Here is a 14,665-nt window from a genome sequence, read left to right as displayed (position 1 = left end):
GTAGGTGTACTACATTAAAATGGACAGCTCTTACCATAGTTCAATTTAATACTCAAGATCTGAAAATCCAGTCAAAAATGTAAAAAAATGTTTTGTATTAAAAGTAACTATAAGTTTACATTTTTAATTCCCTTAAAAGTAAAGTTTGAGCTATGTGTAGTAGAAGTGTGTGGGCATTTAAATGGTTTTCTTATCAGAATACTTGGTAACTGTTATTATGTTTCACATACTCCAGTCTTTTAAGTTACTGGGGGAAATCCATTATTCTATTTTAAGTCAGCTCGCTAAGTATGGTTGGCCTCCATCCTCAGCCGTTGGTCAACCACAGCAGTGGTAAATGCAGTTCAAACTGCACCTGAAACCAGGCTTTCCTTTAGGTTGAGGCAAGACAGTCCCTTGAACCTTTATTTAAAAGGTGGATGGGAAGGGAGGGCAAACAGACCACGCTTGGGTCCAAGGAGCATCCTTGCAGCTTCCTTCTGCTTATGATATGAAGACCTTTCTCTATGCATTATTTTAATTACATTTTAAATAACTGGCACTCCAGTTTTTGTTTAACAATTACTCCCTTGGAAGAAGATTTTTAGTTGATATGGGAACTAGAGAGAATTGTTTTCTTGGAACTTGGCCTAATATGGTTCATAGAGTGAGGGATTCAGAGTGTGGGAGCTAGTTAATCAAATCTTGAATGCTAAAGAAGACAAGCACATTAAAATATCACCACAAAATTTTCTATCTACTTTTCTACTTCTATCTAATTTTCAACTACTTTTCACAAGTATTTTTAAGTGAATGATTATTAGGATGATTTTTTTGCATAATAGGAGAAGGATCATTCTAAAGAAAAGATACACTTGAGATGGAGACCTTGAATGTGGCATCATATCCTTCCTCAAAAAATAGATTTTTAAATCTAATTGCTATGCCACTGGAAATTTAATATCTGCCTCTTAGCATTCCCCACTTTGGTTTAATCATATATTAGTATTAAGAAAACAGAAACTTGATCCCAGCGAAGCTAGTAAGGTAAGAAATGGCAGAGAACTTGACAAAAGCTGAAGAAAAAGCAAGTTGCAAATGCCAAGCCAGAAAAGGGATAGCAAGGTATTCTGATATTATACAGACAGGAAATATTTATTCTTCTTAGACACTGGATCAATTATTCATACCCATAACTCAACACACAAAATATAGGAGCAGAAATGCCACAGCTAATCTGTATATTGGAGTTGCATGTAATTAGCACAACTTGTATGTAACACTGTATTTTATGGACATGTGAAAATCAAATGAGTGGTGGTACTTTACTTCCCCAAGGAATACTGTTCCAATAAGACCTTGGTTCTTGATCTCTAACCATCAAGTAACTCTAACATTTTCTTTCTTGAAATAAAAGTTTCCCAAAGTACAAGTCAGAATCTCCTAGAACTAGGGAAGTTAGGTGTGACTAATACCTGGGGGAGTTTATGAACCGGTTTGTCCTTCTCAATTTCTGGATGCTTCTTGAGGTCAAGAGGCAAGTGATATCTTAGGACTTCTTACCCACCCAGTAATTAAGTGAGAGGTTTTCTCCTGGTTTTTCCAAGGAATTTCACTTACTACTTCTGCAAATCTTACATTATTCTACAGGCTCCCTTTGTGCCCTGCTTTTCTTTCACTTTTAGGCAGTGATTTTAAACATTCTTATTGATTAACAAGTTCCATCACTATAAGTAAAACTTATTTTGAGGTAGAAATGTTTAGAACTCGGGTGCTAATTTTATCTGAAGAAGCTCAAACAGGTTTTCTTTATGTCAGCAGGTCACTATGACAAATGCACTCTTGATTTAACATGACCAAACAGTACACTATTTCCTTTCTGTCTTCCTTTTGATTTCTGAATCTATATTTCCCTAATCACCAAACTAGAAAATGCAGTGAACTACTATAAATAACTTGTGGAATAAAGAGAGCTAATTGTTTAAGCAGTTGCTCACCATTGTGCAATTCGCCTGTAACAGTGCCTTCACCTTGTGAACTACCATCCTGATCTCTCCATTTCCAATCAATTCCTCTGATGACACGGGCACCTGGAACCATGTACTTCAGAACCTGAGAGCGTACCAGTCTCCTCTGCCTTCGCAGATTAGCCTCTGCTTCTTTAGCTGCTTTTCCTACATGCAATCAAAACTAGTAATGAAACACTGCTGGTTAAGCTATCTATACAAGATTTAAGCATTCCAACTTGGTGGCAGGTATTTCAAATATCAAATGGATATTTTGATCTTAAAACATGCTTAGAAACATGCTCTAGATTGGCACTAAGTTTTTGAAAAAGTTTAATTCATGGCCTACATTACAATAGCTGGTGCTAAGAACAAGAAATCATTCTATCTACATTGCTTACCTAGCTGATCTTCACACACACCATTCACAGTGCCATAAAGTTCAAATCCAGAAAGAGAGAGGTAGTGTGTTTGCCCACTGGCATTCTTCCCCATTTGCTTAATTCTTACATGCCTCCAGCCTTGCTTCTCATCCTTTTGTAGATCTAGTGGCCATGTTGCTGTTGACCTTTACATTAGTTTGGGGAAGTTGAAGGAAAAAATTAGGTAATGATAAATTTAAGTGTCATGACAAAAACACAGAGAAATATTAATTATTTGTATGGTGGTTTTCATGGATCAAAAAGACCACCAGTTTACAAACAGAAAATTACTCTCTCCATTATACCATCACATGAATTACCGTATTTTTCGTCCCATAGGACGCACCTAGTTTTTTGGGGGGAAAATAAAGGGAATTTTTTTTTTCAGGGCGCCCTGAAGCAGAGCGCTCCGCGTGCCGGGCAGCAGGCTATCCGCAGCGTGGGGAGCCCTGCGGGGAACTCCTGCAGGGCTCCCCACGCTGCGGATGTGTTCCCGAAGCGCCGGGCGCTCTGCTTTCAGGGCACCCGGCGCTCCGGGAAACAGGCTGCTATCTGCAGCCTAGACATCCCTGCGGGACCTCCCGCAGGGCTGCCTAGGCTGTGGATGTCTTCCTGAAGCCTGGAGAGCGGGAGGGGTCGATGCGCACCGACCCCTCTCGCTCTCCAAGCTTCAGCGAAAGCCTGCATTCGCCCCATAGGACTCACCCAGATTTCCCCTTCATTTTTGGAGGGGAAAAAGTGCGTCCTATAGGGCGAAAAATACAGTAAATTTATTTAATAGTTGTGTTTCACTTAGCACTGTTGACTTGGGCCTTGTTCATATGTTATGGTAAACCACAGTTAGTGGCTTACCATGAATGGCCCAATTTAGGCAATTTTGCTTGTCGCTGCTATTGAATTGGGGGGCGGGGCAGATCTTGGCTTATTGTTTCGCTTCCAACAAATCAACCTGATCATTTGCTGAAAGCAAAACAAACCATGACCCCCAGTTTGGACATAACATAGGGCTGCCATGTTTCTACAGACATGTCCTGGAAATTCCAGTCGTATGGCAGCCCTAACATAACACTAAGCCAAGAATCGTGGTTGTTTCATCTATATGCTAGAAAAACAGCCAAGGCTTGTGTGATCCCAGTAAACCATTAACTATGATTTACCATGTTTAAGCCAAGCCACTATGGAAAGCCAACTTTTATTATTCAATGAATTTCAGCACAATGAAGTAAATCCGGGACCCAATGCTATCAAGAGGTTAATTTCCAATTACTTCAGTGGACTGAGAATGGCCCATACGTTATGAAACAACAATGGTCCATGTAAATGGAAATATTTTTACATACCCTGGTTCATTCAGACTGCAGTCATCAACATGAGTATATAGAGTAGTCCAGTTCTGTCCATCCTTAGATACTTGAAAAACCCAATTTCTGAGAGCAGATCGTCCATAACCACGAGCATGGCGTAATGTGTAAGCTGATGGTATCACCCAAAGACCAAGGTCTATAGCAAACCATGCATTTTTATCATCATTAGTATGACAATTCAGAGCTGAACTGTCACGGCTTAAGATGTCTTCCAAACGGCCATAAGGCAAATTTCTTCCTTCTGAAGATGTAACTACCACCAGCCCATAGGCGGCCGGATTTACCCATTCATAAGCTGTTCTACAATAGAAACAACGATGTCACTATTACTCATGAATACTTATTTAAAGCATTTTAACTCCCCTCTTCAGCTGAAAAGACTTCCAGAGAATGGGGAAATAATACAGACTCAAGCATCAGATCTTATAAGAAACTGGGATGGCAACAGTTCAGGGAGCCTGATGGAATGGCCATAGGTAAGTGACAGACAGTATAGTCCAAATTTTAAAAGCTAAAAAACAAAAGCTAATATGCCATGCATACTGCAAACTATGTCCCAATAATACATTTTTTAATTTAAAAATGATGCATGGAAAATCCAGTGTTGCCCTTGGAAAATATTCAAAACTGGCCTGCAGGTATTTAAATACAATGCTATTTCATTCAAGATTTTAGCACTGTCTCAAGCTGAAGTTACTGAAATCTTACTTTGCATTTGTTCCAATCCAGTAAATAATTCCATTTTCATCAAAATCATGCTGGTGTCTGAAAATGAATGTCTGCCCTTCTCTGAGTTTTCGTACAAAAACAAATGATGATCTATCAAAGTCATACCACTGCTTTGCCACCTAAGGAAGAAAGAGGAAACAAAAATGTATCACATAAGTATAGAGTTTATTATCATCACTATTTTTATATATTACTTTTTGGTCCAAAGACCCCAAAATGGCTAACAGCATATTAATACACGATCAAAATATACAGTAAAAAGGTAAAGGGACCCCTGACCAGCAAGTCCTAGGCTCTGTGGTTTAACCCACAGTGCCACCAGCATCCCCTAAAATATACAGTAAAGCACAATTAAATGTCATAATTCCATCAACAGAAACAATTTAAGACGCAATGTAAGAGGAACAAGAAAGCCTTCCCAAGATGGAGGATTAGAGGGTGCTCATCCCAACCCCCACATCTCACACTTGAGGACTAGAAACCTGAACAGACATTGACAAATAACTACAAAAAAACAGTCACCTCAAACAGAAGAATTAATGTAATTCTTTCTGTAAACATGATAGGCTGGATCGAGTGCTTGACCCAAATTTGATCTTCCATTCACATAAGCGGCTGAGATTCATAAATGCTCCAAACAGAAAAGACATTCACTAATGCCTCCTGCCTTTTCCCATATGGTTCCCAAGGATCTCAAGACCCTCCAGAACAACTTTTCAGTCACCTCATGGGAGAAATGGGAATCTGCAAAAACTGCACTTCCTCCAGTGGAAACTACCATGGGCTGAGCTATGTGTATGGGTAGTCTGAATCCAACCTGGGGAGAAGAGGAGTTTGCTCACCATTTTGAGGAGGTATTGCTCTAAAGATTCTACAGTTGCCAAGGGCTCCATTTTCAACATTCGACCTGTTCTGTCTATTAAAGCTGTCTCCCCAGAAGCACGCTCCAAGCGAAACCGCAACCGTCTCGTTAATATCTAAAGTCAAAGCAACAATATTTTTACTTAGAAACATCCCTTTCATTTATTATAAATACTAATGATTATGTTTTCAAAGTCAAGCAAGCATTAATAAACCAGGAAAATCAGCACAACTGACAAATCTGCATAAGCGGTATACACACACACTTACACAAATGCACAGATCCAACAGCATTCTTACTCTAGTAGAAAGTCTTTCCCACTCATGCGTAGTCTGTTTTGGACTCAATATGTCAAAAGTGACTGACATTGTCCTGGGTGGGCAGGCTGCAGCTTTGTTTAAATTCCTATCAATAACATTTTATGGCCCACTAGAGTTCATATGCTTTAGTCCGTATCTTCAATATTCACAATTTTTTTCATATTGTAATACAACCCCAATTACATTCCAAGTTCTTTCACCAGGAAGTGCTTTCACCAGGTCTCGCAAAAGGAACAGCACTGCTACATTTTCTTCTTCCACTCATACCTCTTTGGACCTGAGCTGATTATTAAAACTTTTATTTATTTAGAATGTTTTTATACAGCCCTTCATTGAGCTGATTATTAAAATTTTTATTTATTTAGAATGTTTTTATACTGCCCTTCATTGTATTTAGGGTGGGGTACAGTATAAAACAAACACAAAAAAGGTCAAGGAAGGTTAAGGAGGAAGCTCCCACACCCAACAAATTAAGAGTATAGGCTGTTATTTTTTTTACTTAATACTAAGAATTAATATGAAATCACTTTTCTATTTACAGCAATTATTTACACAGCCCTGCCTGGACCTCAACTAGAACCTTCATGCGTACACAGCAGCAAATCTAGATGATACCCATAAATGTTTGTTATGCCAAACCCACATTCCGTAAAACTTTTAATGGGTGACACCCAGAGTTGTGCAGAGTGGAACTTTGTAAACTGGATGCTCTGGGGGGTAGGATTTTTTCTATATTCCCCTTGCCTCAAAAATCAGGTCCAGAGGGCTGGGGACCCTCCAAAACAACATGGTAGATGGTGCTGGGGGCTGTAGAAGGAAGGGAGAATTGGCAAAAAATGCCTCTCCCACTTCTGTCTATGAATTTGTCCAGTTTGCAAAGTGGAAGACTCCATTGGAACTGATTGAAGCATTATAATAATGAAATAGGTCTGTATCCAACTAAAGTAGCTCAGGACAACTGTAATTTATGGAATTTTATAGGAATAGCAGAGATAAGGCACAGAAACATTTTTATTAGAATGTAGTAAATTTCTACCATATTGAAAAGTTACCTGAAGATTATACGTTGATCCTGGTGTATCATACAAGTGTAGAGGTAGACGTTCAATAGATTCTAATACTGCTATGAGTTTCCGAATTAATGCAACTGCTGGACGACTATGAACACAGAGAAGACAAATGTTACTGTCTATAATACAAAGGGCTTTGAAAAATGAACAGAAGTTATGAAAACTTCAGAGTACAATTACAACTTCAAAATGTTGTTGTGATGACAAGCTATTTTTAAAACCTTAACTCTGCCTATTTAAAAACCAAACTCAAGCCAGCTTGCAACAATAAACATGATCCAACAATATATAAAACAGAGATATTGCAATGGTTTGTCATTATGAGAACAAGTAACCACAAGCCTCAGACTTTTGTGCTCCCACCACACAATGGGGAGAAAATGTAAACCAACAAAATTTGTAACAAATCATCATTTCTCATTACACCCTTATAGTAGAAACTGCAGTTTGTTACTAACAATATTATATGCTGTGCATGGAAACTGTAGAACTTCCTGTTCATGCTTGCTTGTTATCACAGCAATAATGCATGATTTGGCATATGTCTGAATCAAAGCCAGGTGCATTGATTCATCAAACGTCAACACTTTAATTTTTTCTAGATCAGCTTAAGCAATGTTTAAAATGCTTTGTACTACATATCAAAGCTCAAAGCAATTTTTAATTATAAAATATTGCTTGGAGAATCTGAGATAAGGAGATCTGACGATAGTTACACATACCTTACATCTCCACTAGGTTAGATTACTGCAATGTGGTTTTACCACTCTCATTTTTTATTGTAACATTATTGTGTTGTTATTCCAGCAAAATTATCTTGGGGGCCTTGTGAGGGCCGAAACACAGTACAGTATATGCATTATTCAATAACTAATACTCTGTTTAAATGGGATCTACAACTGCAAAGCAACACTGATGCGGTAAACACCGGGCAATTTAAATACAAAAAGCAGCAAGTTATGTTCTAGTCCAAGACCAATATGCCTTTTACTATTGAAAGACAAGTATAAAAAATAGTTGTGTGCACACATTATTTTTCCAGGAACAACAAAATTACCTTTCATCATCTTCATTTTCACTGAAAGCTGTTTTGAATACATTTATTCTTTCCACTAGCTGACTACAATCTTGTTTCAAATCAAAATCCACATTCTAAATGAAAAAGAGGGAATTGTTAAAAGAATGGCTGCTCAAAATTTGGGATTAGGCCATTATGGCTAACTTAACTCATTACACAAGGAGAAAACCAACTTCTCAAGTACCGCCTGACAAAGTGACAATGAGAAATGGGGAGAAGTCAGATGCATAAATCACACAAGTTTTGAGGAAGAACAAAAAATAATTTTTGATTCAGAAAGACAAGTATCTTATTCTGGAATGCACTGAAGTTTGTAATAAAAATTGTGACAGTGAGTGACAGTCTCCTGTTGCTCCAAAGACTATCAACCTGAACTGTTCAGCTCTTGCAATGAGAAATAAATGTGCAGCCCTATTGAGGGCAAAGAAACAGCAAGTGTTAACAACACCCACCTATCCTAACAGCACCATTCCCAGCATTTTTAAAATCTTCGCCTTCTTCACCTCTTCTGATATTTGCTATGTGATTTAATGAAAGTAAAACAAGTGTTTATAGTCTGATTGCCAGGCTGCATCTTCCCTCTGAAAACTCTCCTTTGTTTTATGGGCAGCACTGTCTGTCCAAGGCATGGTTAGACCACTAGAGCAGCACTAGGTTAACAGTGCTGGTGCAAACAGAGCTTCATGTCTCTTGACCCCTGTTCTTTTTTAGGTTAAGTTTAAGTGAAATCATTTCTCACAGCTAATAGACTACACTGTAGATATTCCTTAAGAAAATTCAAAACCTTCTACATTAACTGTGATTAATACAGTTTCACTGCACTCTCCACCTGCCCTGCCCCCCAAAGCTCAGGTGACATACACAGTTATCCTTCCTTCATCCTCACAACCACCTCACGAGGTTAAGTTAGGCTGAAAGATGAAGTTAACTGGTCCAAGATCAGCCAGTTAACTTCATGGCTGTGAATAAAGACTTGGCTCCTTGGCTCCGAAGTTCCCCTCATTCCCTCATTCTGCAATAAAACTTACATTATTCAAAACAGTAAGAAGAGCCTGCACCAAGCCACTGCTGCACATTTCATATGGTGAAATAGTATTTTCATCCTTCAGAAGGACAATTAAGTTTTCCAGAGCAGTCTTCATTAAATCTCGCCAAGTGTTTTCTCCCTCAATAAACTGAAAAAGAAAATCAGATAATAGTGGCTCCATTCACTTTATGGTATTACACAACAGTAGTCTAACTGCGGAAACAAGAACTTCACAAAAAAGTACTGCATACACACAGTAAGCAGTACACTTCACATAGCATGGTGCAGATTTAAAACTACCATTTCCAGATCAGGCTGCTGTTATCTGCCACTCACCCTATTTCATATGCAAATTCCTGTGGCCCACTTTGACCTGGGCTTAGTATTATGAGCAGCTGTCAACAGCCCAAGTTAAAAGTAACCTGGAAATGCTTCTAAACTCACTTGGAGAATCTGCCAATACCATCAGACGAAGACAGGTGGATTAATTTTTATGTCTGAATCAAGTCAACATTAACAACAGCAGCAAATTACGCTTACCACTGCAATTTACTCAATAATACTTACCTGCCTATTTGTATGGAGCTCCCATGAAGATTCTAATTGTGTTGCTATGTTCCTCAGTGTTACAACTACACCTCTAGGCATACTTTCGACAGCTTTGAAATGGTCATCGTACAAGTCTCTTGCCATAGTCCGTACCTGAGCATCATTTAAGAAATCAGGATGAATTTACAATTTCATAGAATCATAGAATCATAGAGTTGGAAGAGACCACAAGGGCCATCGAGTCCAACCCCCTGCCAAGCAGGAAACACCATCAGAGCACTCCTGACATATGGTTGTCAAGCCTCTGCTTAAAGACCTCCAAAGTAGGAGACTCCACCACACTCCTTGGCAGCATTTCAAACCAAATGAAATATTTTATTGATATTTATGAATGCCAACCCTGGATTAGATTCGCTTGGAATGACAGTACATAAGTAACTTACAATTGAGTCAGAATGCTTTGTATGATTTTGTCTACAATGATAGCCAAGGATGTTTTCGGCTTTACCATTTGAAATGCTTTTGTAAATGGAGCTGCCAAAGATGGAATATGGAAACCTTTATCTACAAAACATGGGCTCTAGCACTGAACTATCCCCCGCACCCACAAGTCAGGATGTCAGTTACATTTCCCCTAAGAACCCCATTAATCTTGGTTTGTTAAACCAAAGTCCATTGGGGACTTTGCTCAAGGCTGTCTGCTAAATGTTATGGCTACAGATTTGATGTGTTTTTAAGAAGTGCATTTCCCCAACTTATTTTCAGACCCAATCCAAAATGCTACCTTTGTACCATACCATAAAGTCATAAACAATCTGCTTGAAGGTCTCCCAAATGAACTTTATCCATCTGTTCAAGCCATCTTCTGAAGTCTTGTTCCAGGTGATGACTTATTCAAGAGTTTTTAGAACACACTTTTTTTTTCATGTTGCCTCCCTGCCCCCAGTCTTCCCAAGGATGTCTGAAAGGCACCTTCATTCACTGGGAGATGCAGTCAGCTGTGTACCTCCCAATAACAGAGGGCTCTATGATTCAGTAGAGGCTTCTGGGAGTTTAAAGGGGGGGGTTTCCACAAATTCCCCCTTTCTCTTGCAGTCCCTTGCTGCTGCTGCTGCCACCGCCACCACACTGTTCCAAAGGGTCCCCCTGCCCTGTTGATCTGATGGGAGAGTGCAGGGAGGTGGGCTGCAGAGGGAGAGGGGAATAACCTCCTCTCCCCCTCACTTTCCACTAATGGAAAATTCTACTGGATGAAAGAGCCTTTCATCAGCAGAGGGGGACAATAAATCTCTGAAAAACTTTTTTTTGGGGGGGGAGGGTTGGAAACAAAGGTCTTTGAGGAACTATAATTCTTAGTGATATCTTCTGTAATCTGTTGCTTCTTGAGGCTGACCTCAATTAATACTAATGTATTAATGCATTTTTGAATGGACTTTAGATTTCAAGTGAGTCACTCTAAATATTGATGCAAGTGGAAAAACAAGTTTTGATCTAATGTTGCATGAATGCAGTACTACTCATGCAACAGAACTCCCCCATCTGCTTCAAAATCTGCTCTGCAGGTGTAGGGCAAGTAGGCTTGGCTGAAGGGGAGGCCTGGCGTACCTAACTTGGCTGAAACCTCCTCACCACTGCTCTAACAAATCCTTTAACTGATCTCATCACAGAAGTGAGAATTAATTTATATGCTTTTTAAACATAGATAGGCTAAGTATCTAAACCACCTCAAGCCAGCAGCTAGCATGTACAAGAAGCAATACAGAAAGTAACAAACTGAAATCCAAATTCTCCATTAAAATGTTTTAAAAACATACTAACCTTTTGTTTGGTTTTTTCCGACTTTGATTTTGCCTTTCTTCCCCTTTTGCCAGTCCAACCGGTCACAAATTCTGATCCTGCAAAATATCCAGGATATTATGTTGCCAGTTCATTTCTGTGCCCAATTCAAGGTGCTCACACTACTGTTTCAAGTCCTATACGACTTAGGCCCCCAAATAACTGAATGATTGCCTCCTTGCCTACAACCCCTCTCCTGTTTTCAGATCAGCAAAGAGGGCCTGGCCTTCTTGGTAGTTCCATCACACTCAGAGGTTGGGTCTGTGTGACCCTGAAGAAGGCATTCTCTCTGGAAACCCTTAAGTTATGGAATTCCCTCTTTACAGAGGTGCATCTGGCAACTTCATTGTATGCTGAAAACATCTCTCTTTAACCTGGCTTTGACACTTAAGGTATATTTTTAGGATCCATTCCAGTTGTGATTGCAATTTGTTTCACACTGTTTTAAATGCTGTATTTTATATTGTTGTAACCCACCAGGGACCTTCTGGCAACAGTCAAAATAAAAAAATTCCTTCCAGTAGCACCTTAAAGACCAACTATGTTAGTTCTTGGTATGAGCTTTCGTGTGCATGCACACTTCTTCAGATACACTGAAACCGAAGTTGCCAGATCCTTCTATATAGTGAGAAGGTGGGGAGGGGTATTACTAAGAAGGGTGGTGGGAATGGGTGATTGGCAGATAGCTGAGATGAGCCTGTTGACGACTCTTAACGACTGCAATAGGTATTACAGGAAAAGGCAAGGGGTGAGAAGGTGAAAAATGGCTTAGTCATGTATAATGAGATAAGAATCCAATGTCTCTGTTCAGACCAGGTCTCTCCATGGTTTTAAGTTTGGTAATGAGTTGCAATTCAGCAGCTACTCTTTCCAGTCTATTTCTGAAATTCCTTTGTAGTAAAACAGCTACTTTGAGATCTTGTATAGAATGTCCTGGGAGATTGAAGTGTTCTCCTACTGGTTTCTCTGTTTTATGATTCTTGATGTCTGATTTATGTCCGTTTATTCTTTGGCGTAAGGTTTGTCCTGTTTGTCCAATATAGAGAGCTGAAGGACACTGTTGGCATTTGATGGCATACACAATGTTAGATGATGAGCAATTAAATAGTCCCGAGATGGTATGTGTGATGTTGTTGGGGCCAGTAATGGTGTTGTCCGGGTGTATGTGGCAACAAAGTTGGCATCTGGGTTTATTGCAGCTCTGGTGCCAGTGTCCGTGTTAACTCTGGTTGCAGTATTATTGTGGGTTAGGAGTTGTTTAAGATTGGGTTCTGTTGCTTCTGGCAACAGGTGGAAAATAAAAATGATGGTGATGGTGTTACCCCTACACTGGCAGTTTAGACATTACAATCCTAGTCTAACATATCACAGTTTGCTAGATCAGGAATACACTGGGACCCCATGTGTATCTTCTCCCCTCTGCCCTTGCAAGCATGTTTAATGTAAGGTTTCCCTGGTCTGTTAAACCAGTTTAAGAAGACAAGAACCATCTACTGGATCAGGCTAATGGCACATCTAGTCTAGCATCCTGTTCCTGAAGTGGCCAACTAGTTGTCTATTGGAAGCCACAAAAGAAAACACTCCCCATTTGGGTTTCCTAGTAATCGGTATACAGAGTCATATTGCATCCGATGGTGGAGGCAGAACATAGCCATTGATAGCTTTATCCCCCATAGAAAGTATAATCTGGATTTGGAGTCATAAGTATAATCCTCTTTTAAAACCATTCTAGCTGGACACCATCATTACTTCTTGGAGCTGTAAATTCCATAGTATTGGCCAGATGGCCAGGGCATCCAAACCAGGAAATTATGGCTTAAGTGTTCCCTTCAAACCAGATTTATTGAAAAAAGAATGTAATTTCTGACCGAGCCACTGTAGATATATACATGCAATTACCTTTTTACACATATCTACATACTCACCTAAAGAGGTTTCAGCAGCAAATGAATGTTTAGTTCCTCTATTGGACTCAAAGACAAAACCTGGAAGATCTTCTTTTAATATTGTAGCTTGCTGACCATCTGAATTGTGAATAGCAATTTCTCCTTCCTTTAGACACGTAAGAGACCAATTCCCCACTGTGAGTTTAGCTGGGCCTGGGACAGATAAAATTGGCTGGCTTGTTGTGGATGGTTTCACCTGGCTTCGGGCTCTCTGTAACTTCTCTAAAAATTCACTTCGACTTTCTGTTAAAAAACACACACAAAAAGAAGTAAAGGCTAACTAGTATTTGACTTTTAACTATCAGAAAGTAATAGTTTAGTTTCCATGAAGCAAAATGGGTGGGCATTCGATGCAAAATTATGTTGTAGATTCAAGTTCTCAGGATAGATATTTTTCACCGGCCTCCAATATCACAATATAGGACAACAGAAAATGTCTACTGGCCAATGGTGAAAGTTTTATGTTTTGGAAATCATTATATTACATAATGATTAAATATAAACAAACTGAATAAACTGAGCTAGTTGTTAAAATCCATTTCTACTAAATGAAATGCATCTAGGGGAAAAAACCTTGGATTTTATGGAGAATGGAAGCATCCAAATTTTGGAACTAAAGAAAAAAGAATTGATTTAATAGGAAAAGAAAACCAAATGCAGAGTTGTAGTATGGAATTCTGGGAACTGTAATTAACTGCTTTAATAGCAAAAATGTCAATGTTGTGTGTTGTACATAACTGTGTAACATATAAATACATTTTATGTTTATGTATTTACTACTACATTTTTAATTTATCTTTCTTTGAAAATAAAATTCATTACAATGTCTAAATGATAAAATACACATTACCCATGTTGATTGGGTAGACACTACTGACAGCTAATGAAGTTGAGTTTTGCTATATGGTCATGTCCAAAGTACCTTCAGTAGACATTTAGGGCTGGTTCATATGGCCTCATACCATCATCTCAAGAACCGGTTAGACTTTCATGGAAGCCCTACTTTTTTCAAGTTGTGCTTTCATATGCACAATGACTATATACAACTGCTGAGGTTTCCATTATAACAATGGCACTATGCAGAAATGCAAAATCACATAAGTAATGCTATCACAGCTTGTTATGCTCCATCCCTCACAAAAATGTAAAAAGAACAATCTTAGGCATTCAATGTTAACTCATAAATTTCCTCTCCAGACAATAAGATTACTTACTATATTTCCCCATTCTCACTCAATGCTCTCCACCCTGGAAGTTCACAGTATTTTTCTGAGCAGGTAGAGGGGATTGACCTTTAAGTTTACAAGCTTCTATACTTCTGTGTACCAGGGCAGTCTCCCAAATATGTATAATTCACTCCTTTACTTTTTGGCTGCCTGTTTTCTTTTGTAGACTGACAAGTAATTCATCACCTAGGACAGACATGGCCAAACTTGGCCTTCCAGCTGTTTTAGGACTACAACTCCCATCATCCCTA

At 39.0% G+C, this 14,665-nt stretch overlaps 1 protein-coding gene across 50 annotated transcripts in view; it reads right to left on the bottom strand.

Annotated features, from left to right (window-relative positions):
- The window catches only part of HECTD1 (HECT domain E3 ubiquitin protein ligase 1), a 71,489-nt gene that overhangs the window by 24,681 nt on the left and 32,143 nt on the right, over positions 1-14,665 (bottom strand). For all 50 annotated transcript variants that reach the window (XM_083504881.1, XM_083504859.1, XM_083504862.1 and 47 more), the window contains 11 exons: positions 13,168-13,431; positions 11,225-11,301; positions 9,425-9,559; positions 8,859-9,005; positions 7,810-7,904; positions 6,735-6,840; positions 5,343-5,477; positions 4,480-4,619; positions 3,748-4,071; positions 2,387-2,553; positions 1,977-2,153 (listed from right to left, as the gene is read on the bottom strand). In XM_083504881.1, the coding sequence (XP_083361007.1) occupies positions 1,977-2,153; positions 2,387-2,553; positions 3,748-4,071; positions 4,480-4,619; positions 5,343-5,477; positions 6,735-6,840; positions 7,810-7,904; positions 8,859-9,005; positions 9,425-9,559; positions 11,225-11,301; positions 13,168-13,431 (1,767 nt within the window). The remainder of the gene's footprint in view (positions 1-1,976; positions 2,154-2,386; positions 2,554-3,747; positions 4,072-4,479; positions 4,620-5,342; positions 5,478-6,734; positions 6,841-7,809; positions 7,905-8,858; positions 9,006-9,424; positions 9,560-11,224; positions 11,302-13,167; positions 13,432-14,665) is intronic.

The sequence above is a fragment of the Podarcis liolepis genome (genome assembly GCF_965112155.1).
Source record: "Podarcis liolepis genome assembly, chromosome: 1".
Classification (NCBI taxonomy): Eukaryota; Metazoa; Chordata; class Lepidosauria; order Squamata; family Lacertidae; genus Podarcis; species Podarcis liolepis.
This window is presented reverse-complemented; position numbering and strand designations above follow the sequence as displayed.